We start from the raw sequence: 24,682 nt of genomic DNA on the forward strand, positions 1-24,682 counted from the left end.
GTTTATATGTATACACACCCTATATATTTATATATACATATCACATATCACCATATGTTTATAGATATGTCATATAGATCTATCACCATATGTTAATAATACACATCACATATTCTATATCACCTGTTAACGTATGGGGAATAGATGATGTTTTGGCATAAAAGTCCCAGTAAAAAATGCACGTACCCAGGGGCTTCTAGTAATTAGCTTTCTCAGTCAGTCATCCTAATCAGAGCATGCTGTTAATATTTGTCCTTCCTAAACAATAGATACAACTCATTATAAAAAAAAAAAGTTATAGACGGGCAGAACGATAAGCAAAATTACATCCTTTTGATCCGATGAAAACATTCATTAGGTAATTGGGTCATTTTCCCCTACAGCAAGCAGTGTACAAGCCATCAGAGCTAAGTCTTCCTTTGAAAGGATTTTGAAGGAACACGGGGCATCTTTTTGAAGGTGGTTTTCAGAATACATGCTTTTAGGATCATTTTGCAAGGCCTGATGGACGGGCAGCCCTTCCCATCAACAGGCACATGTGTTCTGTGAATAATTAGTGCTCGAGATGCAGACCCTCATTTAAAAGCCACAGTACTACCACCACCTTTGGTCTCTGGTGGAAACTGGCATTCTTCCTTGGAATAGCCCGGAGGTAGGAGGATTAGGCCATCTGGCAGCCTGGAGTGAATCATTTTGGGTGGGACTTAATGTACATTTGTTCCTTGTTGTCTGTGAACTAGAAAATATGAAGTGAGGTGGTTAATAAGTCCATTGTCATTCGTAGAGCTTGTCTATTTGGGACATTGAACAAATTGCAAAAGGCTTGCCCTGTAGGAACTTGAACAAAGCAGGGCTGAGGGTATAAAATTAATAGGCTCTTGGAATACCATGTACTGAGAACTGCTAGCAATGATTGCAATTTGATTGCATTTGATTGGAATGGTGAGTGAATGAGGAATAATATTTTTTCTTAAAAAATAAAATTAATGGGCTCTTTGTGATTGTTTTTGCACATATTTGATTAACTGGCAAAGGAAGACTGGGAGAAAAATGCATATGCAAACTAAGGCATTTCACACCATTCTATCTTGTTTAACAGAGTATGATACTAGAGTTCTTGAGGATGTTAAGTACTGAAGAGAAAAAGGAATTTGACCAAGGTTCCATAGCTAGGAATTTGGAGCAGATCATAATTCCCCATAGTGCTCTTTTCACCACACAATTCCAGGGGTTAATGTAGTTGATAAGAAAGAATGTAGGTATAAGAATATGTTGATATGTGCTGAAGGAATGGGGGCAGAATTGCAGTGGAAACTAAGAACCTAACTGACTAAATTGGAAGAGACAGAAAAGGCAGGAGGGTAGGTGGAGGGGTAAAAGGGGAGGAAATAATTACAAGTATCATTTGATCTTTACAACAGCCTTATGAGATAAGTGCTATTATTTCCATTTTATAAATAGAGAAACTGAGGCAGAGAGATGTTCAGTGACTTGCCTCAGGTCATATGGGTAGCAATTAGTCAGTGTCTTGAAACTGGATTTGAACTCATTTTTCCATACCTTACCAAGCCCTGTAACACTATATTTACGGAACCAACTGGCAACAAGTTAAATAAATTTCAGTTATATTCTTTCTTGTTGAAATTGCATGTTGGATGGTCAGTTGATCAATGTAAAGTGCTATGCAAACTTAAAGTGCTATATGAATATCAGCTATTATTATTAATAATTGATAACACTCTTCGAGGCAGCTTTGATGGTGTAGGATTGCAATAACTAGGACCACTGCATCCTTAAGAAACCATTTCTTTCACATGATAATGCCCAGTCAAATGGCATTAACTGGCAAAGGAAGGCTAGGCATATAAAAGTAGAAAAGGAGGTGAAAACAAATGAAAAAGAGAGACATAAAGAGTGTAGAAGCCAATGAAACCATGAGGCTGAAAAATATGAGTTGAGTTTGGGGTCTCCTTCTACGACTTTTAGGCAATTGCTGCCCAGAGCAATGATACTCACAGTTAAGACCAGCATATTGATCTCTATGTTCTCTTCTGTGTTCTTTGGTCAAGTTTTCATCAAAAGAGGTCTGATTTAAGACTATTCTTATTTAATTACTCCAAATTCCAAAGCAAAAGAGTGGCAAGGGCTAGGCAATGAATGAGGATTAAGTGACTTGACCAGGGTCACAAGTTTGGCTAGAAGAGGCTGTGAAGGTATTTTTTTTTTAAATAAAGCCCTTACCTTCTGTCTTGGAGACAATACTGAGTATTGGCTCCTAGACAGAAGAGTGGTAAGGGTAGGCAATGGGGGTCAAGTGACTTGCCCAGGGTCACACAGCTAGGAAGTGTCTGAGGTCAGATTTGAACCTAGAACCTCCCATCTCTAGGCCTGGCTCTCAATCCACTGAGCCACCCAGCTGCCCCCGTGGTTTACTATTCAACTAGGACTAACACTGAGCCAATCTCATTTCTGTTTTATTAGTATAATACCCAGGAAAGCAGTCAGAACTCTCATCCATGGAATATGGAGACTATTAGAAAACCCTCTAAGATCATGGATTATTGACAAAATGTGCAAATTTTCTTTAGGATTTTTTTAAAGTCCAGACTGTATTTTTCAGAGGGGATTTTAATATTCTACTCGGCACACTTAAATGGATCATCATAATTAGTAGCAGAATTGTATAGCTCTGGATGCTTTTTACAGTAGAATGTATTAACATCATAGAAATGACAAACGGTAATTTTTTCTTCTCAAATCACTGAGGCAATTTGCTGATTTTTGATAAATTTCAAAGTCTGATTTTTTCCCCTTTGATTTGTGCCAATTGAGGTACAGAGATGCTACTTTAAAAATCCATCTTTTTCAAGGAAACAGGTTTTTTGGAGAATACCTGACTGATAACAACGCAGGGAGTCATGGGGAAAGGGGAAGAAGGGAAAGAATGCAGTGGGTGCTGGGGGCTCAGAGAGGGATAGGAAAACAATAGAGGAATTTTCTTTCTGCATAAGCTTTAGTAGTCTCAAGCCCACAAAAAATAAAGCAGAGAAGTAAATAACCATGGGGAAATTCAGTCATGTTTGGGAGGCCAGCCAGCACTTTGCAAGTCATTATTCGGAAGGTTAAAGACTTCATTTCATCTTTTCTTCCCTATTATTATCTTGCCTTATTTTACTTCTGTTGTAAAGTGCTCAAACTTCCTCAAATGTGCTTCAGCAATATTCTACTATTTTTGGGCCCTTGACACTAACAGAGCTTGTGTTTTGAAAGCAAAAGGAGAATTCTGCCTCTCAGATGTGATCTTAGTGACCCATTGCATCATCCACAAAGTAAAATATGTAATCACGGATAACATGAAGCTTCCTGCATTTTCTCACTTGTACACATCAACCTAATTGGCTGCTTTTTTTGCTTTAAAAGTAAAAGGAGATAGCCAACATCTTTTGAGAACAGAGGGATCCTGGAATGAGCAAAGACAATTAAAAAGTTTAAAACTTCTTAAACTTCAGATTTTTCACTTTAAAATATGATAATAGGTCTACATTTTCAGAAATTATCAAACCACTTGAAGTTCTTGGCAACCCATTCAAAGGTCAAGGGTCTGTGACAGCAATATAATGTTGCATTTAAAACTCTTGGGAAATGGGAGCAAGCTGCCTTTATTAATGACATTTTGATTAATTCCTTTTTCGTAAGTTGGTCATAGAACTCAGCTCATTTTATCTAGAAGATAATAGGGAAAACATTCTTTAAAACTGATAAGTAAAAGTAGAATGTTTTAAATGGTCAGCTTAAAATATAATACTTTTGGTGAAGCATGGAAATAATTAGAAGCATTTTTCAAATGTCACTTCTTTCATCCCACCCCATTTGGTAGGTTAGTAAAATTAAGCCTTTCAGAGGGCCTTGCCTTTTCATTTAAAACACCATGAGTTTGCTGGGTTTTAGTTTGGTTAATTGGAGACCGTGTGGTTGTATAAGGGCAAATTGAATTCAAACAACAGTTGGAATTGAAGGAAAATTCTGTTTTCAGCAGAAGCAATCTGAGAGGGGCCAAGAAAATTCTCCTGTGTATTAATTAACTCCATCCACAGAGGAGATTTCATGGCAGTACAGCTGCCCCTAGAGGTTGGAGCCAATGGTTGTAGTATGGCTCTTGGCAAAGTCCTTGCAGAAGGAGCCTATGTTTTCTTCAGCTGCCAAGAATGCTTTCTCTTTTATCAGAACTGGATGGATGAAACATTCAGTTATCTGAGGTCTCTTCTGATTGGATCATGGTTTTATAGCTACAAGTTCAGTCTCTGTATTTCTTCACTAGGTTTTTTTTCTGATGATGCCACTTGGTAGACGAAGTCTGGGGAGAAAGTAGATTATTTTATTTGTCTGTAAGAATCTGTTTTTTTTTCTTCTTTAAACACTTACCTTCCGTCTTAGAATCAATTTTAAGTGTTGGTACCAAGGCAGAAAAGCAGTAAGGGCCAAGCAGTGGAAATTAAATGACTTGCTCAGGGTTAAACAGCTAGGAAATGTCTGAGGTCAGATTCGAAGCTTCCATCCTTAGGTCTGGTTCTCTATCCACTGAGCCACCTAGCTGCCCCCTCAAGAATCTTTTAAATAAAAGGAGTAAAAGGTTTCCTTGATTTTAGTAGCTGAATGAAGATATGCCCAGAAATAGACATGACCATTGGTATGCACACTTATGGATTTATAAATACACACTGTATATAATTGCCACACTCATGGAGAGCAATGGGTCCATTGCCCATGATGCTAGAGTGTCAAATGGAGCACTCTTGTGTGTACTATGAAATCTCAAAAACAACTTTATTTCAGTGAATTCGTTTAATTCTACAAAATCCCAATGAATGTTACTAAGGGGAAAAAATAGGTCCTTTGTGCCTTTGGTAACATTTAGTCTCATTGATTGCAGGACAATCAACACCTCTTTGTCCTGCGTGAAAACAACTTCAAATGGGACTGTCTGGGTAATGGCAACAATCAGTCCCCTTTTGTTCTCAGCTATTCCTAAATGAGGGGAGCCTTGCTTATTATCTGCCAATGTTCTAGGTAGAGTGTTCAGCCCAAACAGGCCTGAGTGGGAGAAAAGGAGCATTCAGTAGATCTTTGATGGAGTCATCAGCCCATACATAATAAAAAACGTTTTTGTATTTCATATAGATGAAGAAAAAATAGCTCTCACTTTGATAAAACTAAAATACTGTTACTCTGCTAGATGGAATGTCAACAGTTTATTGATTCAGCATATATGGTGCTTTATTATAAATATCATATTATTCACATTATAGTATCCACTGAGACAGCTGGGTGGTACAAAGGATAGAGCTCTGGGCATATTTGAATTCAAATCAGTCTTAAACACTTAGTTGTGTTACTCTGGGCAAGGCACTTAAACTCTGTTGACTTATCTCCTCATCTATAAAAGTATGGATAATAACAGTATCTACCTCCTAGAATTATTATGAAGATCCAATGAGATTATTAATTATAAAGTGTTTAATACAGTTCTCATGAATGTTAGATATTACTAGTGTTACTCCTGTTATGAGCTCTATCACCACCACCATCACTATTACTACTATATCGCCTCCCTTATTGGTCAGATTTGTCCCTTTCATTTTAGATATCGATATTGCTACTAATATATTTAATCTAGAAGTTATTTTATACTTGTATAATACAGAACTGACTTTCACAGATTTTTCGGGCATGGAAGGCACCTTTCTTCTTCTGGGGTAGCCAGAAATATTTCAGTTCAATTCAACAGAAACATATTAAGCACCAACAGGATTGTTATGATTTTGTAAGGAGACAGTGAGTGGACTTAAAGTACCTGGCCTGTAGTGGTGGCTTAATAAAGATTACTGAGCAGCTGATTCTTTTGCTACTTTCAAGTGTTATTACTCTATTATTATTATATGCAATATTGGTATTGAAAAGACAATTCATTGCTCTGAGGATCAGCATAGAGTCATTCTAAAGCTGTGTCATTTCCCAAATGCAACTTAGCCTATTCTTTTCCTTCTCTTAATTCTGGGTCCAACTCACCATCACTCTGCAGTGACTCTTCCAAATCTATCTAATGATATACAAAGTCGGTGAATGAGCCCTATGACAGCATAGCATAGTTGATTATTGGCCAAATATTACTTTTCCTTGTATGCATTGTTAGGCAGATTTGTTTTGAGTTAGCATCGATCTTATTGTCCAGATTTTCTAATGTTTTGGAGAGTGTTCCAATCAGTATATCATTCATAAAGAGGAACATCTGGAATACTTCATCATTTATAGGGAATCTCTCCTCCATTTGGACTTTTTTGCAAGAAATCTCCCATGACTATCGTGACTATCATTGTTGAGCTCACACCTTCTTGGCTTATGCTTTCTCTCTCCCCCATTAATAATCAGGGACCCTTTAGAGAGAATCGTTTCCAAGGCTTCATTTGGCAAAAAAAATCAGGTTTGATCTTAACATATGCATAATAACGTCTTCTTGTGAGAAAGCAGTTAAAGCTACATTTCCCTAACAAAATCAGATTCTTTTTTAGTGCCCCACAAAGGGTAGACATGATAACATCTCATATTCATTTTCTGCTTCTGTTGGCCAAAAGTAGGATGTTAAAGACATGGCAGCCTCTTCAGAACCTTCTTTTCTTTGAATATTTCACTCAAGATCTCTCCTCTGTCTGTAGGTCATTCTTATGAAGATTTTATAATGACAAGAAAGTATGCTTCTCAGTCAGTAATTATTTTATTCTCAAGATAGATGTTTTCTGGCCTTGTTGCATGGTTGCAAATCATGGAATATTATGATCTATGAGGAATAACCTTTATAAGAGACTCAGAAGGGAATGGCTCCCCAGAGTAGTATATATAAGCCATCGCTTATGGTTATAGGGTCTTGGGATCATAACTTTTGTGATAAAAGGCAATCTGAGGATATTTAGTCTTGTTCCTTCATTTTACATTTGAAGAAACTGAAGACACTAAGCAATTTGCCTTAGGTCACACAAGTAATAAATAGCAGAGACTGTGTTTTGAATCCAGTTCCTCTGACTCTAGGTCTAGCACTTGCTTTACTGTACCATGTATTCAAGGTATGGTTTAAGAGCTATCGATGAAAAAAAATTATGATCAAAAGAGGAAATGAATTGATTATTTGTGGAGTGGGAAGGAAAACAAATAAATAGTCCAAGTACTTTAATAATAGCCAATGATGTATGATCTAGGAGAGTAGCTTTTAGCATGTTAATGGAACTTCTATAGAGGAATTGTGGAAGAATATAGATAAGAACGGACAAATTATATCCTTTGACCTAGGATTTGCCACTATTAGTTTGTATCCTAAAGTGATCAAAGAAAAGAGAAAAGAATTATATGATCTAAAATATTTATAGCTGCTCTTTTGTGATGGCAAAGAACTAGAAACTAAGGGGATATCCATCCATGTGGAATGGCTGAACAAGCTGTGGTATATGATGTAATGGAATATTATTGTGCCATCAGAAGTGACAAACAAAATCATAACAACAAAACAAAACAAAACTGGAAAGGCATATGCAAAGGGAAGTGAGCAAAACCAGGAGAATGCTGAACACAATTACAATAAAGTATGATGATTTGTGTGACTTAATATTATGAACAAGGCAAGGATCCAGGACAACTCGAAGAGACTCATAATGAAAAAGGGTATCCACTGCTATAGAAGGAACAGAGTCTGAATGCAGATAAAGTACCATTCTTCACTATTTCTTCCATTAATTTTTCTCTGTGTAAGAAATATGTATCTTCTCTTGCCTGAAGAATATGGAAATATGTGATAACATACACACAACCTATATTATATTACCTGGGGAGTAGTGGAAAGGAGGGAAAAAAGAATGAAACTGATTTTTGGACATAGTTAATGTGAGATTTTATTTCTCTTAAAGAAGCATATCTATTATAATATATATTTATAACAAATTATACATATATAATATTGTTATCTTTTATATTATATTATATGTAGAAAATAAAAAAGAAAACTATCAGCACAATGACAGGAATATAGTATTATACAATAATAATAGATGCTTATTATCCTATCACCAATGAAAAACTTGAACTTACAGCCCTTATATTCAAGATAAGTGCCACAAAACATATCTAGAGGAAGAAATACGAAAAATTAATTTGAGAGAGGAAGAAAAGAGACTTGGCATCTCAGGACACAATGTCTCATCTGGGAGAGATCCGAGGACACCATTCTCTTGTGGGGAGATCAAAACCCTGGGACACCAAGAGGTCGCTTTTGACTAGAAGAGAAAGCAGTGGGGATTAGTTGGGGATGAGTTCATCTGAGATGTGGCCTCAGCAGGAAGAGGGTGGAAGAAGAGAACTATGTAGGCAGGTTTCTTTAAAAAAATTATCATACTAAGATTCTAAGTTCAGCTATTTTTACTTTTTGAAAGAATAGGTGTATTGGGCATACAACAGTAAAAATAATCATCCCTTCCTTCAAGTAAGTAATAATCTGCGTTCTGTCTTTGGAGGGTATTCTCCAAATATTTCTTGAGTGAGGGAGTTTTCCCATATGAGCTGAGTCATCTAGAAATCATATAAGCAGGTCCAGTAATAAAAGTTAACTTACATCTTCAATAATTCTTGAGGGCTCACTGAATGGGTGCTTACATAAATGAAATTCTCCTAGGCATTCATGTGAGGCTGTGGAAGATAGTCTCTGGTCCCTGATTTTATATCAGGGTTCTTAACTGATCCTTGTCTTTGAAACTCTTGTTACTCTTTAGGAAAATGTTAAAGAAAGTCATTCTTTTAACAGAGGCAACTGTATGGACTATTGTCTTAGATTTAGAAGTGGTGTGGGGTGTGTGTTAATTCCTTTGAGATCTACAGAATTTAAAATATGGATAAAATAGTTTTTCCATCAACAAACAAGATTACCATCTTCAGGAAGAGGAGATGATCATTAATTAATGTTGCCCTTTGGCTACAGATGCTCTATAGAAGTAGATAACATATACATATGTACTTACTGTGTGGTGTCTTGCATATAATAGATGATTAATATTGAAACAAATGGTACAAAGTAGGTGCTGAATAAATTAATAATTAAAATAAATAAATAAAAATAAAAATAAATAAAAATAAGTATTTTTGCATTCATTTATGCTGGTTACTCACAGGGAGTAAAGGGGGAGAGAGGGAGAGGCAGAGATATAAGTTAGTTATGTCCATACCTCTTTTACATTATTTAGAGAATATACTTTTTTGAAACAGTCATGAATTGGGTTTTGAATTGTGGCATAAAAGTGGCAAGACAAGAGGATAGAGGGAAGTTTCCTTCCTTCCTTCCTTCCTTCCTTCCTTCCTTCCTTTCTCATTGGTCTTAGAATCAATGCTGTGTATTAGTTCCAAGGCAGAAGAGCACTAAGGGCTATACATGGGTGTTACATACTTTCCCCAGGGTCACATAGCCAGGAAGTGTCTGAGGCCAGATTTGAACCCAAGACCTCTTGTCTCTAGACCTTGCTCTCAATCCACAGAGCCACCTAGCTGCTCCCAAAGGGAAACTTTCTAAAGGATGTGGAGTCATTTGGAAACAGCTTTTTGAAATTTATTCTTAATCTTTCTCAAGCAGAAAGTGTAGGGAAGAGAATGGTAAAATAAAAGAATGTTGTTGGACTTTGGCACCTTAGATTCTCGTATGTCTTAGCTAAATATATTTGAAGACATTTACAACTTGGTTTTGAATCAATTTTAAAGGACCAGGACTAAAGGCAGGTGGAGATATTGTATTTTAATTGAATTTATACTAAAGTTGCACTTTGTCAAAGATTTCTTCATTCATTCATTAATTCATTCATTATATTTGTATTTGCTGAATATTTACTATGTAAAGCATTAGGTAAGTATGGAAATGATCAAAATGTAGAATAAAAATTTCATAGATTTAGATTTGGAAAGGATCTTCAAAATCATATAATGTCTTTCCTTCATTATATTAAGAAACTGAGGTTCAGAAAAGTTAATCGTTTTGCCAAATGTTATATAGGTAATTAAGCCACCTATATAGTATCCACCTAAAAGCTACTTAAAAATTAGTAGGGGGACAATCATACATATATGTATAGAATTTTTAAAACAGACTACTGATTTTTTAAATGACCTAAACAATATCACAGTAGAGTCAAATAACATTTCAGTTTAGTTTATTTTTTATTTGAAAGCTATATTTTCATGAAATATGGGGATTTTATCAACCCCACAAGAAGAAAAAAATAACTCCCTTCAAATCTTTAATTATTCAAATCTTGTAAAAATGGTAAATTAAATATAAATTTTAATATCCTTACCAGCTCAGCCTGGATCCCATTGGTACTTGCTCCTAATACATGATTAAAGTAACCTGGTGATGGGTATGTAGTGAATGACAGCTTGACAGCTTAGAATCCAGGTGGGGCTTGCTCTTCTCCTGTACAACTCACTTTTGAGTGCTTGCTAGTGCATATTAACAATCTTGGTACATGTTGTAATTTACAGTAGGGAGCTAAAATTTAATTGTCATTAGGGAGTACTAATTAAATCTTTTTACAATATTTTAATTAAGGAACAACCATTTTGATCCTGGGTTCTTCACAAATGTGAAAGTTGAAACTTGCAATAAAACATGTAAAGCTAGGTCAGTCCAAAGTTGGGCAGGGAATGTGCTCATTTGGTGGCAAAGATATGGCTAATGTGAAAATTGAGAATAAAAGTCGAATGTAAGATGAAGTACTTGAAACAGACTTGGACGAGGAAAGATCTGGTTTTATGTTTTGACTCTGGTAGAAACCCTTGAAGAGTCACTTACCATTCCCAAGTTTCATTTCCACAGTGAGTATTTTATAGGGATAATAATACTTGCCCTATCTACCTCTCAGGATTGGAAAGAGGAAAGTACTTCGTGAACCTTAAAAATGATATTTTAAAGTAAATTAATATTATCTCAAGCTGAAATATTAAGAAAAGGGAGCAAGTTTGAGATCGGCAGCTTTCATCGACTCTGAACTGGTTTCCTGCAGGGTTATTAACAGGGGACCTAGAAAAGAACAAAGCTACAAAAATAAAGGGATAGCTGCTTAAGGATGAAGGAAACAAAGGAAAAGGATATGAAAACCCAGGGCACCTGAAATGGACCCCCTCTATGCCTTTAGAAAAGAGTTCTATTCCTGCCAGTCTTTCTTTTTTCAGCTCTTGGTTTTGTTTGCAACTTTGAATCTTGGTGGCAATCGTGGGAAGATGAGATAGCCATTTTCTCAATTCAATATGTTGAAATCATGTCCGTGCAGCATGTTCAGCTAAAAAGTTATAGGAAGACCAGATAGCAGAGAAGTAAGAAGTGACTTTGGGAAAGTCACTTAACCTCTCTTACCCTCAATTTCCTCATCAGTAAAATGAAGAGGTTGAAAGAGATAGCCTCCAAGTTCTCTTTCAGCCCTAAATCTGGATTGTATCACAGTGGTATGACCTACATTGTACTAGCTAATGACTTCTGTTCCAGGGACTTTCCTGTAACTTTTTCTTCACTGCAAAGGCACAAAACTTGAAGGTTTTGTTATCTTTGATAACTGTTCTTTATATTAGGGGGGCTGGTAAGTATGGATATTAAGAGGGTGAAGAGAAAGCTCACTGAAGGTTTTCTTACTCTAAAAAAGGGGACTTCATTACTGTGATCATAGTATATTGTTAGTAACATAAGTATAGGATGGGAAGACGGTCTCTAGTATTGGGGTAGGATTAGGGAGATGTGCAAGGAATTCCGGTAAGGGAATGTTTGGGTATTCTTAGAGGTAATGCTTAAGGTTTTACGGGTTCCACTAATATACTATTGGCAGAATTGTGAACTGATCCAACCATTTTGGAGAGCAATCTGGAATTTTGCCCAAAGAATGATAAAACTGAATGCTCTTTAATCCAACAATGCCACATTAGGTTGGTTTTCTAAGGTGATCAGAGAAAAAATAAAAAAATATATATGTTCTAAAATATTTATAGCCATTCTCTGTGTGGTGGCAAAGAATGGAAGTTGAGGAGATGCCCATCAATTGGGGAAAGGCTAAACAAATTGTGGTGTATGATTGTGATGGATTACTTCTGCATTCTAAGAAATGATGAGCATGCTAATTTTTTAAATATGAAAAAACCTAAATGAAATCATAAAGAGTACAATGTGCAGAACCAAGAGAACATTGTGTGTAGAACAAAAATATTGGTTGAAGAATAACTTGTATATGTCTACTTCCAGAGAAAAACCTGATCAATAGGAAAAAATAAGGCATAGTTTCATATATCCTTTTTTGGGTTAAATGATGCCTTTTCTAGTGTGAGGATAGATACCTGGGAAATTTAATGTATCAAACAATTAATTAATTAAAAAAAGAAAAACAAGACTAAGTAAAAAGCTCATATTTTTCCAATTCTTCAAAGAAGCCAAAAAATTGTTTTATGGGTCCCTTCAAGGATTAACAAAATTTGGGTGGGTTTTAAATATGTGTTCATCGATCTCTTGGGCAGTGAGGAGATAAAGTGGTTAAAGTTAGGATGATGAGTCTTCCTGAGTTCAAATCTGGTCTTGGACAGTTATTTGATATGACCTTGGGCAAATCACTTATCTCCGCTTCAATTTTCCATCATCTGTAAAATAATCTGGAGAAGCAATAGCAAACCACTCCATTATCTTTGCCAAAAAAATCCCAAATGAGGGATTGAAAAGTTGGACACAACTGAAATGACTCAGCAGTGATATGCATCTGTTCCTTGGTGGGCTGCAAGCTCCATGGAGAATAAAGTAGTAAGATCAAAGCATCATAGAAGTAGAGTTCGAAGTGGCTTTGGACATCCTCTTTTCCAATCTTGTCATTTTTATAGAAGAGGAATTTGAGTACTAGAGAAGCTAAGTAACTTGAGAAAGTTTCTATAGCTAACAAGAATATGAGGGAGAATTTAAACGTAGGTTTTTTGATTCTGGATAGAGTGACATATCTACTATTAGCACATGTCATAGGATCGGAGATTTATCACTGAATGGGACCTTAGAGACACATTTAAATCCAACTCTTCATTCTATAGATGAGAACACTGCCAAGAGAGACTATATAATTTGGTGAGAGTCACACTGAATGTGACTCAGGGTCATGATTTACGTCTGGGTCCTGTCATTCTAAATCTATAATTTTTTTTTCCCAGTGTACCTTGTGCCCTCCTGATAACCCAAGTTCCTTGATACCTATAGTGGCTATGATTATATGAGGGATAAAGAACAAATACACTGTATGATATAAGCCTTGCAATTTCTGTAATGAATAAATCAAAACAAGTGAAAATTGTTCAAATAAAAATTTGTACACAATAGATGTGAATATGCAGGGTGTACCAGAAATCTTAGTACAGTTAAGAATTCGCTTCAAAGTATAAATGCTTATAGATACATCACTCATCGCCTGCATTTCTATTATATTTTGGCATTTATTATGTTTATATTTAACATTTTTAAATTCATGATATCCTGCCATTAGGCATTCTGTGTGACAGTTTCTCAGAGCAGTGCATTGACACAGGAAATCCTTGACCATTTCAGGAATCTTATCTATTTCTATTAGTTTTTTTCTTGTACAGTTGTGTCAAAACTGTCCTGTAAGCATCAAAAGTTCATTCTTTGGATGATCTTCAGGTTAGGATTACAGATATAATCCTTTCAGTCAATGAGTAACAACGGATGAGTTTTTGCAAAGGCCAGAAATCAACTTGGAGGATCAAGGAATTTTTAGGAAGCAAATTGTTATTTTTAAGATAGTAAATAATTTCCCTAAATTTTTAAAATATTCGTAGCAGTTTTACTTCTGAAATAGTTAAAGATTAAAGGCAACCTAAGACTTTGAGACATAGTCTATTTGAAAATTGAAAAACTTTTTGAAATATCAAGTTGGAGCAGGTTGCTCATTTCCATACTTTCTTCATAGAAGGAAATAGCTGTCCAATAAATGATCTATTCAGATCTTTAAACCCATGCCTAGGAACCTGCTTGACAGGAGTCCAGGGAAGAAAAATTCTGGGCCACCTTCATGGGAACAGTGTAATATAGCAAATGGCTATCCTCTTGTTGATGTGTAGATTTTCCCAGTAATACACTAAAGAGTATACATTTTTTAATGTATACTCTTTAGTGTATTACTCTGTCTTTGTCTGTCTCTGTCTGTGTCTGTCTTTGTCTGTCTCTCTGTGTCTGTATGTCTCTCTCCCTCTCCCCTCCCTGTCATGCTTGTATTCAAGAGAAGAATCCAATAGAATTTCTGGTTTTTTTTTCTTCTTCAGTATTTGACAGTACCAACCCCCTTCTTATTTTTCCCTTCCTTTTCTTCTGTAACTCCTAAATAATCTGCTTTTCTTCCTGTTCTTCTGGCTTCTCTTTTGCTGGCTTTTTTTCCTCCCACTTCCTCAACTGAGACTTTCCCCAAGAAACAGCTCATTTCTCAAATCCCTAATCTAACATGGCTTCAGCTCTCACAGTCATATAAGGTGACTGAATTCTCTGACTCAAATTCCAACCGTTCTTCTAGATCAGTGGTTCCCAAACTTTTTTGGCTTACCGCCCCCTTTCCAGAAAAAATATTACTTAGTGCTCCCTGTCACATACTATCACCACCCCCTTACAGTTATTCACCACCCCCAAATGCACCTATGGCCATCATTGCCCCCTGGATCATGTAGCACCCACCAGGGGGTGGTGGCACCCACTTTGGGAATCACTGCTCTAGACTTTTGGGACCTGCAATTTCAGCTGCAGAGTTGATGGAGAGGGAAGAATATTAGACTCTGAGTCAGAACACCCATGTTTTAACTCCCAATTCTGCCACTCATTATTACCTGCATGGTTCTGAGCTAGTCACATGATTCACCCTAGCCAAAGTTTCTGTATTTTTTTAAAATGGGCACAACAGTATTGTGCAACCAACTTTACAGAATTGTATGAAGAAAGTATTTTATTAACTATAAAGGATTACATAAACTTAAGTGACAGGTAATAGAGCTCTGATTTCCCTGTCATAAAGAATTCCCAGGTGAGGGAACTCTGCTAATGTAGGCCATTCTCTGTTTTTTTTGCAATTTTTAGTTTTAGAAAGTTCCCTGGGGCCCTCAGAAGTTAAGTGATCTGCTCATTTCAGAGGTAAGACTGGGACACAGGTCTTCCAAGGCTAGTTGCCAATCCACTGAGCCTAGACAGTCTCTCTACGAACTTAAGCAATTATTAAATGTCATCCAACTGGACAACTGATTATCCTGCTGGTATTTTGAACACAGGTTTTCTCAAAACTGCTCTCTATCTTGAGTTCCCTTTTCATGTCAGCAATACTTCAATTTTTGCAATTATTTGGGCTCAATATCTCAGTCGAACATTTTTGATTTTTCCTTTTCCTTTATCATTGCCTACCCAGATTCCTTCCAAACCTGCTGGATTTGAAAATGAGTTTTATCACAATATTTCTTTCTATTGATTGTTCCTCCATAATAATTTTTTTCATCTTTTTCCTTTCCATTCCCTCTGTTCATTGTCATCCTAGAGCATCCCCTCATTAGCCTTTTCCTGAGTTATTTAGGCATCATTCTAAATGTTTCCCCTGACTCTTGTCCTTCTACTCTTCTGTTCTCCAGTCTCTGTTTCACATCACTGTCAGGTTATTCTTTTAATGGTCCATCTCTGAGCACTTCACTCCCCTGCTTATAAGCCTCCAATAACTCCTCATCAGTTATCTAGCAGATCAACTTCAAGACAATCATTTTCTCCAGTCTCTTTTCACATAAAATTCCACATGTATGCTATTTCATCCTACTGTGTACACTTTCTGTTATTAATTTTCTATCACTCTTCACAGTTTTCTATCATTGATATATATTCCCTCAACATCTGTGCCTATTTCAGTCGTACCCATCTTTCAAGATCCTTCTTATCCTCTCTCTTCTTCATTTCTTTCTCCTCTTCGTTTTCTCCTCTTGGCCTTCTCCTTTTCTCTATCTTACCAAGTATTGAAATGCAGTGGCCATTCGTAGATCAGATCCCTCAACTGATCAGCATGAAATCTTTGACCTGCTGTTTGCAACTTGGGTCAGTTCACCCATTGTTAGGCAGATTAATGGTCCTTCCAATCACATACTCCCAGAGACTCACCATAGTGGGACCTTATTTAGTATGGGCTCTTCATAAGCTTTAGTTCTATTGCTGTTCAGAATTCCTGAGCACAAGTGAGCCACCAGCCTCAGCATCTCTAGTAACAAGCATTACAGATGAGGGCTACCATGATTGATACACGATATGACCTTTTCTCTATTTCCTTAATTTTTTTTTCAACAGGTACGGTTTTGGTATCATTTGTCCCAGAATTCACAGCTCTCAGTTTTTACAAGGACATCCCTAGATGGTGAGTTAGAGAAGCAAAGTGACCTTCTGGAAGTCTCCAAATCTCAGTGGACACGAGCAAATATATCTGTGTATCCTGTGTCTGGAAAATCATTTCTACCTTTTCAGGTAAGAAGAGAAAAAAATAAATGCAATCAAAGTAGTTTATTTCATGTGGTTATATGTGTTGCCAGATTTTTGTGCGATAAAATTTACTACAGTATCCACTCATCCATCCATCCAGTAACCTTCCATCCATAAATGTGGTCTTTTATTGTATATGAACTACCAATGTGTCACACTAAAGTGTAGAACATCAATGGATGGGGAGTTTTTAAAGATTTGTATGCTGGAGAATGATACAATCAAGATGGTGTGTTTAGAAGATTTTTTCTTCTAAATCAATAATATCAATAATCAATTTATCAATAATATAGAAATAGGTCTTGATCGATAACACATGAAGAAACCAGTAGAAATGCATGTCAGCTACTGGGGGTTGGGGGTGGGGGAAGAACATGAATCATGTAACCATGGAAAAATTTTTCTAAAAAATAAAAATAAAAAAATAGAAGATTTTTTCTGAAATGTATATGAAAGATGATTTGTAGAAAAGAAAGACTTATCAAGGATGATAGGGTATAAAGCAAGTGCACCTTGGATTCCTCACATCATGCCTCACATTGTATGAGCTTGACCTGGTATTATTGAAGATCCTATCAATGGAGCTAAAGCTTTATTAGCCCTACTAAGTATGAAAGGTAGGGGCTAACTAAGGGATTTTTTGCATTTATTGTCCAAGGACCACCCTGGGCTGGCTTCAAAAGACTTAACAATTCAAGGTAATGAATCTTTAGATTATGATAATTCGAGGAGTGGACAGTATCTACCAAGTCAGAGAGGGCTGTGATTTGCCTCCGAAAAGGACGATGTTACCAAGAAAACCATAGATTGTTGTAATATATTTAATGCATATGACCAATATTCTATTCATTAAATATTTATTATATGAGAAATTTATTTTCTATGTTTACTAAAATTAAAAAAAATAACTACCTTCCTAGATCATGTTGGGAGGATTCAGTGAGTATTCACTAACCCTCCCCATCCCCTAATCACGTACTAGACATTGTGCTAGGTACTGGCTATTCAAAGAAAAGAATAAGCAGTTTGTACCCTCAAAATATTAGTATCAAGGAGCATAATAGGTATGAGATTGAGAGAGAGGTCATGAGGAGTGTGAGAGGGAGAAATAGTTTGGAAAACATTCTATTTTACGCAAAAAGTATTATTGAGCTTTATAGATATTGAGAGAAGGAACTGATATTAGGTGAAAAGTCCTAATTCTTACTTACCCAGGATCACACAACTATAAAGTGTCTGAGGCTAGAATTGAACTGAAGTCTTCCTAATTCAAAGTCCTGAGATCTGTCCACTATATAACCATCTGCTTCGAAAGATACCTAGAACCTCTACTTAAAGACCTTTTTGGCTTTATTATAATTTCTAAGACAGAAAAGAGGAAAGGGCTATACAATTAGGATTAAGTGACTTGCGTAGGATTGCTCATCTAGAAAATGCTGATTTAGTCTTTGAGAACCTGGGGTCATTCCCACTACATAATGTGGCACCAGAATATGTCTTAAAACTATTTAATCATATAGGAAAAATTCTGCCATGCTAAACCAATGATTTTCTTTCTAAAAAGCCTTTTACAATAGACTGGGCCAGCGGGGGAGCCATTCCAGAATTTTGATTTATTTTTTAATTGAAGAAAAAATCAATTTTGTCCTAAAAATTTGGTCTCAATATTAATGACATTCTTAATTCTTCAAAAATCTTGGAATTGCTTTATCAAGAGGCTTCTCATCTGAGGATGGCTCTTGGCTAATCTGATTCTTTCAATCCACTCAGAATACCTCTGGGATTAGTCCAGATTGCTGCTTCACAATGTTTAAGAGAATTAAATTCCTAATGATTTTAGTTGCAAGTTATTTTAGAACTGTTTTATTTATCAGAAATTTATCCTATTCTGAGATTTTAAAATATCAAAATGTATTTAAGTGCCTGTATGCTTCCAAATTATATGTCCTTCTGAACTCACCCTTTCTGACCTCTAAAATCCATGAGTTGTAAGCACATGGGCTTATTATAATAAAACAATATGCTGGGTGTTTAGTCATAGCAGACTAATGTGAAGGAAGACTTTAAGGTCAACCTCTTTCAGCCTGGTAATTTTAAAGTGCTGAGGCACTAGCTGGTCTCTAATGGGCTATCCTTGAATGTTTGGTTATTTAAAAGTCAAACTGATGATTTGCAAGAACCTATCATTCCTCATGTCAAGAAAAACAACAGGTAGAGAATTTCATGTTTCTTCAATTTATTAGGAGAAAGAAGAATATTGGGAAATCTTTGGAGTTTTTCTTATTTATTCTAGTAGTTATAGTTAAGAAAGTTTCCATGTTTTGACATATTTATAGAAATTATTTTTTATTATTTTATTTTTACAAAAGAGCTCTAAGTTTATCAGTAATGATATTAGTTAATCCAATTATAAATTTCAGATTTCTCATTTACTGAACTTAAGGAAAATTAAAAGTGAAGGAATGAATGAAAAATTATCTGTTAAGCCCATATTAGGCACTAAACTAAATTTTGGGAGCATACAAATACAGAAGAGAGACAATCCCTACCTTCAAAACTTTGCTTTTCAATCGGAAGGGCATTCTAGTCCTCTTGCAGAGAGTGCAGTCCTGGAATCAGGAAGAGTCCTTTTTCTGCATGAATGAATGACCCTGGGCAAGTGATTTAACCCTCTTTGCCTCAGTTTCCTCATATGTAAAATGATCTGGAGAAGGAAATTGGAAACCAATTCATTATCTGCGCCAAGAAAACCCTAAATGTGTTCATGAAGAGTCAGATGCATATGAAAAATTATTGGACAGCAATAACACAATTGTACATATAGGGGGCAGATAACTATGGAAGAATGTTTTGGTTTAGGAAATGACAAGATGTAATTGCGGTGCCTTGACCAGAGACAATAACATTGTTAATTTTCTTATAATTATCAGAGGATCAGAGGAGACCGAACAAAGACTTACGTCTGTGTCTGGCTAGCTATAATAGTCTCTTATTAATCAGGAGAGTCTGACCAGAGGATGGGAATTCCAAAACTCAATGCTTAAGTCATGGTTTCAGAAAAAAAACTGTTTACAGGGTACAGCAACAGAAGTGTGATGTGATAGGACAATGTCCTCGTGAAAAATGTAATTGTGAAATATATTAGTGGAATAGTAGGAAGTGTGCTAGATTTGGAATCAGAGGGCTTTGATTCAAATCTTTTCTCGGTTGCTTAGTGTCTTTTTCTCTACAGCAAGTCCATTGTCATCTCAATTTCCCCATCCTTAAGCTGAGGACGTTAGACTTAGTGTCCTCTCATGTCCTTTCTAACTTTCTAAATGAGAGATCCTATGAGTTCTCAAGCATCCTTGATTGCCAGACTATAAGCTCTTGAGGGCATATGACCGGCATTCTCTATTTGCCAGTATAATCCCAGTGTCCCACTCAAATATTTCTTGATTGACGATCTGTGATTTTTAATATTTCCAAATGCCTTCTGAACACTGCATTTTTTTATAGCCTCACATCTTTAGAGTCTCACATCTGTACCATATTTATCTAGGTTCCTTTCAGATTTACTATTGTTATGAATAATGTTTCATATAAAACAATAAATTTGACACTTATGCTTAATTTTCTATACTAATGACTGATGCTAGGTGTCAAGTACTTACTGGAGTCAATAATTACAATTAATATTCATTTCTTGACATCCCTCGAAAATTCCAAGGAAAGTTAGAATTTATAGTGCAAGAGTGAAAATACATTCTGAAGTGGCTTTGTTATTTGTGATCTGATTCTGGGCCTTCATTAAAATTTATACTGTAAGGCAATCCTTCTACAGTATTCACTATAACCAGTGGCCTCTTTATTTAGCTATAAAAAGATCATTCTATTCCTATTTTCTTCCCTTTCTGCTCTCATAGTCTTTCTTTTTCTCTTTTTTTCTCTTCTCTCTCCATTTCTCTTTCTTCCTCTCAAAAGCAATTTATCTAAATAATTCTGATAGAACCAAAGGCTAACAGTCTGTTGAGAATTTCTTTGGAAAATCAGTGCTCATTTTCCCAAAGATGAAAAACGAAGTAATCATTGCATCTACTTAAAATTCAGAATAACAAACGGGAGTTCTAAACTTTAAACATGTAAATATAATTCTTGTTTTGGGAATCTGAGCCATCTAAGCTTGATTTAATTTTTAAATTCCATTCTGAATCTCTGAAAGTAGAAGCTTTTCCTCCTTTCTATTGTGCCTTTTTTCTGAGGCATCTTTCCTGTGACTCAAAGTAAATTCATTGAAAAAATGTGTTGATTGATCGATTAAGTTCCTGTCAAAAGAACTGTCTTTAGTTTGAACTCAATAATTCTAGTTGATTTTATTGATTAAAATCATGAATTATTGTTGTTGTTCAGTCATGTCCAACTCTTTGTCACTCCATTTGGGATTTTCTTGGCACAAATAATGAAATGTTTTTTCCATTTCTTCTTCAGCTCATTTTACAAATGACAAAACTGAAGGAAACAGGGTTAAATGACTTGCCCAGGGTCACACAGCTACTAAGAGTCTGAGGCTAGATTTGCACTCAGGAAGATGTCTTCCTGATACCAAGTCTGGCCCTCTTTCCACTTATTATCTCATGCCTTGAGATGAGAATTGATTGGCAACCAAAACATTTTAGAGATTAAGTGCCCCATCTGCCAAACATCCACACATTTTTTTTCTGAGGGACCAACATGATTTTATTGATATATGGAGATTATGGTACTAGAACTTCCTCTACCAATACAGCTTGGATCTTCTTAGCTACTTATAAAGGTTTATAAAGTTTTATGGAATCCTAAGAGGTTAGGAAACTTGCCCAGGGTCACACTGTCTGTTTGTGGCAGAGGCAGGACCAGCAAACAACTCTACCCTGAGGTCAGTGTTCTATGTCAGACTGCTTCTCCTGTAATGGAGAGGTAGGAGGGAGGGAAGAGGCTGATTTGTTTTACCTCATTTCATTTTAAATATTTAGCATTGTATTTAAAGACACAAATTTAGTATTGTATTTAAAGACAAAAATATTATAATTAAATAAATAGTTAACAGTATTAGCCATATTAATACAGGGGAAAAGTTGTGGATAACCTCCATTTTTTATAAAAAACTGACTTTGAAAGGCTGACGTTGAAATATGAGTAGCTGGACCTTTTTGGCAATTTCCTTCAAGAACGTAATATTGCTACACAGTAAAAACCAACTCAGGAGAGGCACAAAATTCTCCTATGCTCCAATTAGTTTTTTGGCTTCCATTCTGGGAAGAAAACAGTGTTCTCAGATTGATGCAGAACACCAATCTGAACAGAGCTGTTTCCCTTTCAAGCCTCCCTTAGAGCAGAAAAAATGATTGTATTTGGCTTTGCATAATATACTTGAAAGCTGCAGGAAAATAGTAATAAAAGGAGTTTGAGATGTTGACAAAGGAAAGAATCAAGTAAGTAGAGTAATTGCTTATTTGCAGCAAACTTTAAAAATACGAAAACAAGGTTTTCTGTAAATAAACTACAATGTGAAAAAAAATTATCCTTTCATAACAAGAGTTGATAATAATTTGCCAAGAATGTTAAAAAAAATCCAGTCACTTAAACCTGAGCTATCAGGATACACTCATAACAACATTCGGGTACAAATAAATAATGATTTTCAAAAATGATTATCAAGACTTCTAAGATGGCCACCTTGCTGGTACCATCAGTGCTAATCTGACTGCATCAGTCCACTGAATTGTGATCTTTTTATTCTCAAAAACACAGAGACATTGTGTCTGGACAAGAACAAAAGTCAACAGGCAAAATGACTTTCTTGGAATGTGAAAATATGAGCTGAGGATGCCAGGTGAATCTGGAATATTAGTCCTTCGGGTGGACTGGTTTGTTGGCAAACCACTCCAGTGTCTTTATTGAGAAAACCCCAAAAGGAATCCTGAAAAATTGGACAAAATGATATAAAGTGTTCATATTCAAGTCAACTGATGAGAATCACTTGTTATGAATGTTTATCATGAGGGGCGGGCTGCTTCCCAAATAGTTGTTTCCAGGCTGGGTGAGATCTATCTCTGTCAGAGTTCTAGTGCCTGTTCTATTATTTTACCCTGATTCTCTATAAATTTTGGAGAGTGACTCTGGCTTTGCCTTGCCCTTTTGGGACACACATTATTGGTCAATGGCCATAGTTTGCATTTCTTCACCCTTCTCTGACAAGTCTTGTGTACCTCTTACACAATGAATAGTGAAGGTCAATTTAATTTAAGTTAAATTAACTAATTTGTTAATTATTAGTGGATTTTTAACAATTTAAATTAAATTAATTTAAAGTCAATTACAGAAACTTTCTCTTTGTTTTGCCTGCAGAGTTGTGTCTCAGTGTCAAAGGTATAGCCTTCTAGGTGGTGTGAAGAAGAATTTGTTCAGGCCAAATCTGTATATGAAAAAGTCAGGCGATACTCATGTCCAACCAGTTTTATATTTTTTTTTCTGCAATAGAGGCAGTGACTTAGGGGATTGGCAAATTGTATCGGATGTAAAAAGATACCTAAAATGAATTTCCCCGCTGTGTGGTGATTTGACTATATGGTGAACCTCTTTCTCCAGAAATGCTTCTGAAGTCACTGCTTGTGCTCTTTGAGCTATTGTTCATTTCTTTCATGATTTAACTCCGGAATAGAGAGGGGGATCGCACTTGTGATTTCATGCCTCTTCCAGGGCAGGGCAGTACTTTTGCTGCAATTTGTAAAGAGTCTTTAAGACTGAGTTGCTTAGAGAGCTGAGAAGTTGTGCCGTTCTAGGGTCGCACACACAATATCCGAAGTGATACTTGGATCCAGATTTTCCTGGTTCCAGGGTTCCTTTTCTATCTTCATTTGCCTGAGATGATAGTAAAATTGCATCAGAAGTTATTATTTTGAAGACAGTTTCTACATGTATAATATGTTGAAAAATCACATCAGTCATTGATAACAGTGTTAGATTTAATTGCATTTAAATCTCTGGCTGAAGGTTGTTTTAGAATATGAATTTTATTAATGAGTGACTGTGGGGTTAGTGTTTGTGTTATATATCTTTCTAAGTGTGTTTATGTATGTATATCTACAAATATATATGTATGTATTTACATATTCCTGTATGGAAATGTACCAGTGCCTTCAGCAGGCCCATTACAAATTAATTCATGCCTCAATTAAATTGAGTTGTAAACCACCACAGTTGATTACCAGAAGTAGCTCATTTACAATGCATATCACTCTTAATGGTTCCAATGGGAAGCTATCCCTTCAGATGTGATGAATGTTACTATTTTTATTTGAAACAAGGTTATCTAAGTTATGAAGGTGACCTAACTTGCTGTCAAAGCATTTCTGGCCTTCTCAATGTGGGACTGGGTCTCTGTGTTCCTAGAAGAATTTCCAGAAAGGGAAAAAGGGAGTAGATGCAAAAGGCTGTCACTTCCCATACTGGGAATTTTCCTAAAATGCATTTTTGGGGAAATAAATAAATTTTGTTTCTTTGCCATAACAGGTCATTTTACAAGCCACCATTTTTTCAGAAAATGCCACAGTTGCCATAGATGACATCAGCATAACTCCAGATTGTGGCATTTCTTTCAAGTCACTTTCAAGCACACACAGCAAAAGAGAAGGCAAGTATTTCATTCCTGTTACTACAACCATTTAGACCTAGTTGACAATAAAGAAAAAATGCACGAAAATCTCATGATTACATATCTTATTGTTACACTGATTTAGATCTTCTATTGTCAAGTAACAATTTCAGTGAAGGGAAATGTTGTTTATAATATGCTTTATAAAGGCTTAGGTCTACTTCTTAACATCAGCATTTTAAAGAGTTGTTATGTAACTGATTTCTTCTCTTCTTACCCTCCTCCTTTCTTCCCTTCATCCTTTCCTTTTTCTCTTTCCCTTTCTTTCTTCTTTTCCTCCCTTCGTCTTTCCCTCCCTCTTCTCTCTCCCTCATTTTCCTCCCTCCTTCCTTCCTTCCTTCCTCCATTCCTCTATTCCTTCCTCCCTTCCTCCCTCTCTTCCTCTGTTCCTCCCTTTCCTCTCTTTCCCTCCTTCC

At 36.0% G+C, this 24,682-nt stretch overlaps 1 protein-coding gene across 1 annotated transcript in view; it reads left to right on the forward strand.

The window, feature by feature from the left end:
- The window catches only part of MALRD1 (MAM and LDL receptor class A domain containing 1), an 892,965-nt gene that overhangs the window by 126,409 nt on the left and 741,874 nt on the right, over positions 1-24,682 (forward strand). Inside the window, 2 exon segments of the mRNA XM_044678926.1 lie at positions 16,406-16,579; positions 24,125-24,245. Coding sequence (XP_044534861.1) covers positions 16,406-16,579; positions 24,125-24,245 — 295 coding nt within the window.

Source organism: Gracilinanus agilis, chromosome 5 (assembly GCF_016433145.1).
Source record: "Gracilinanus agilis isolate LMUSP501 chromosome 5, AgileGrace, whole genome shotgun sequence".
Lineage (NCBI taxonomy): Eukaryota > Metazoa > Chordata > Mammalia > Didelphimorphia > Didelphidae > Gracilinanus > Gracilinanus agilis.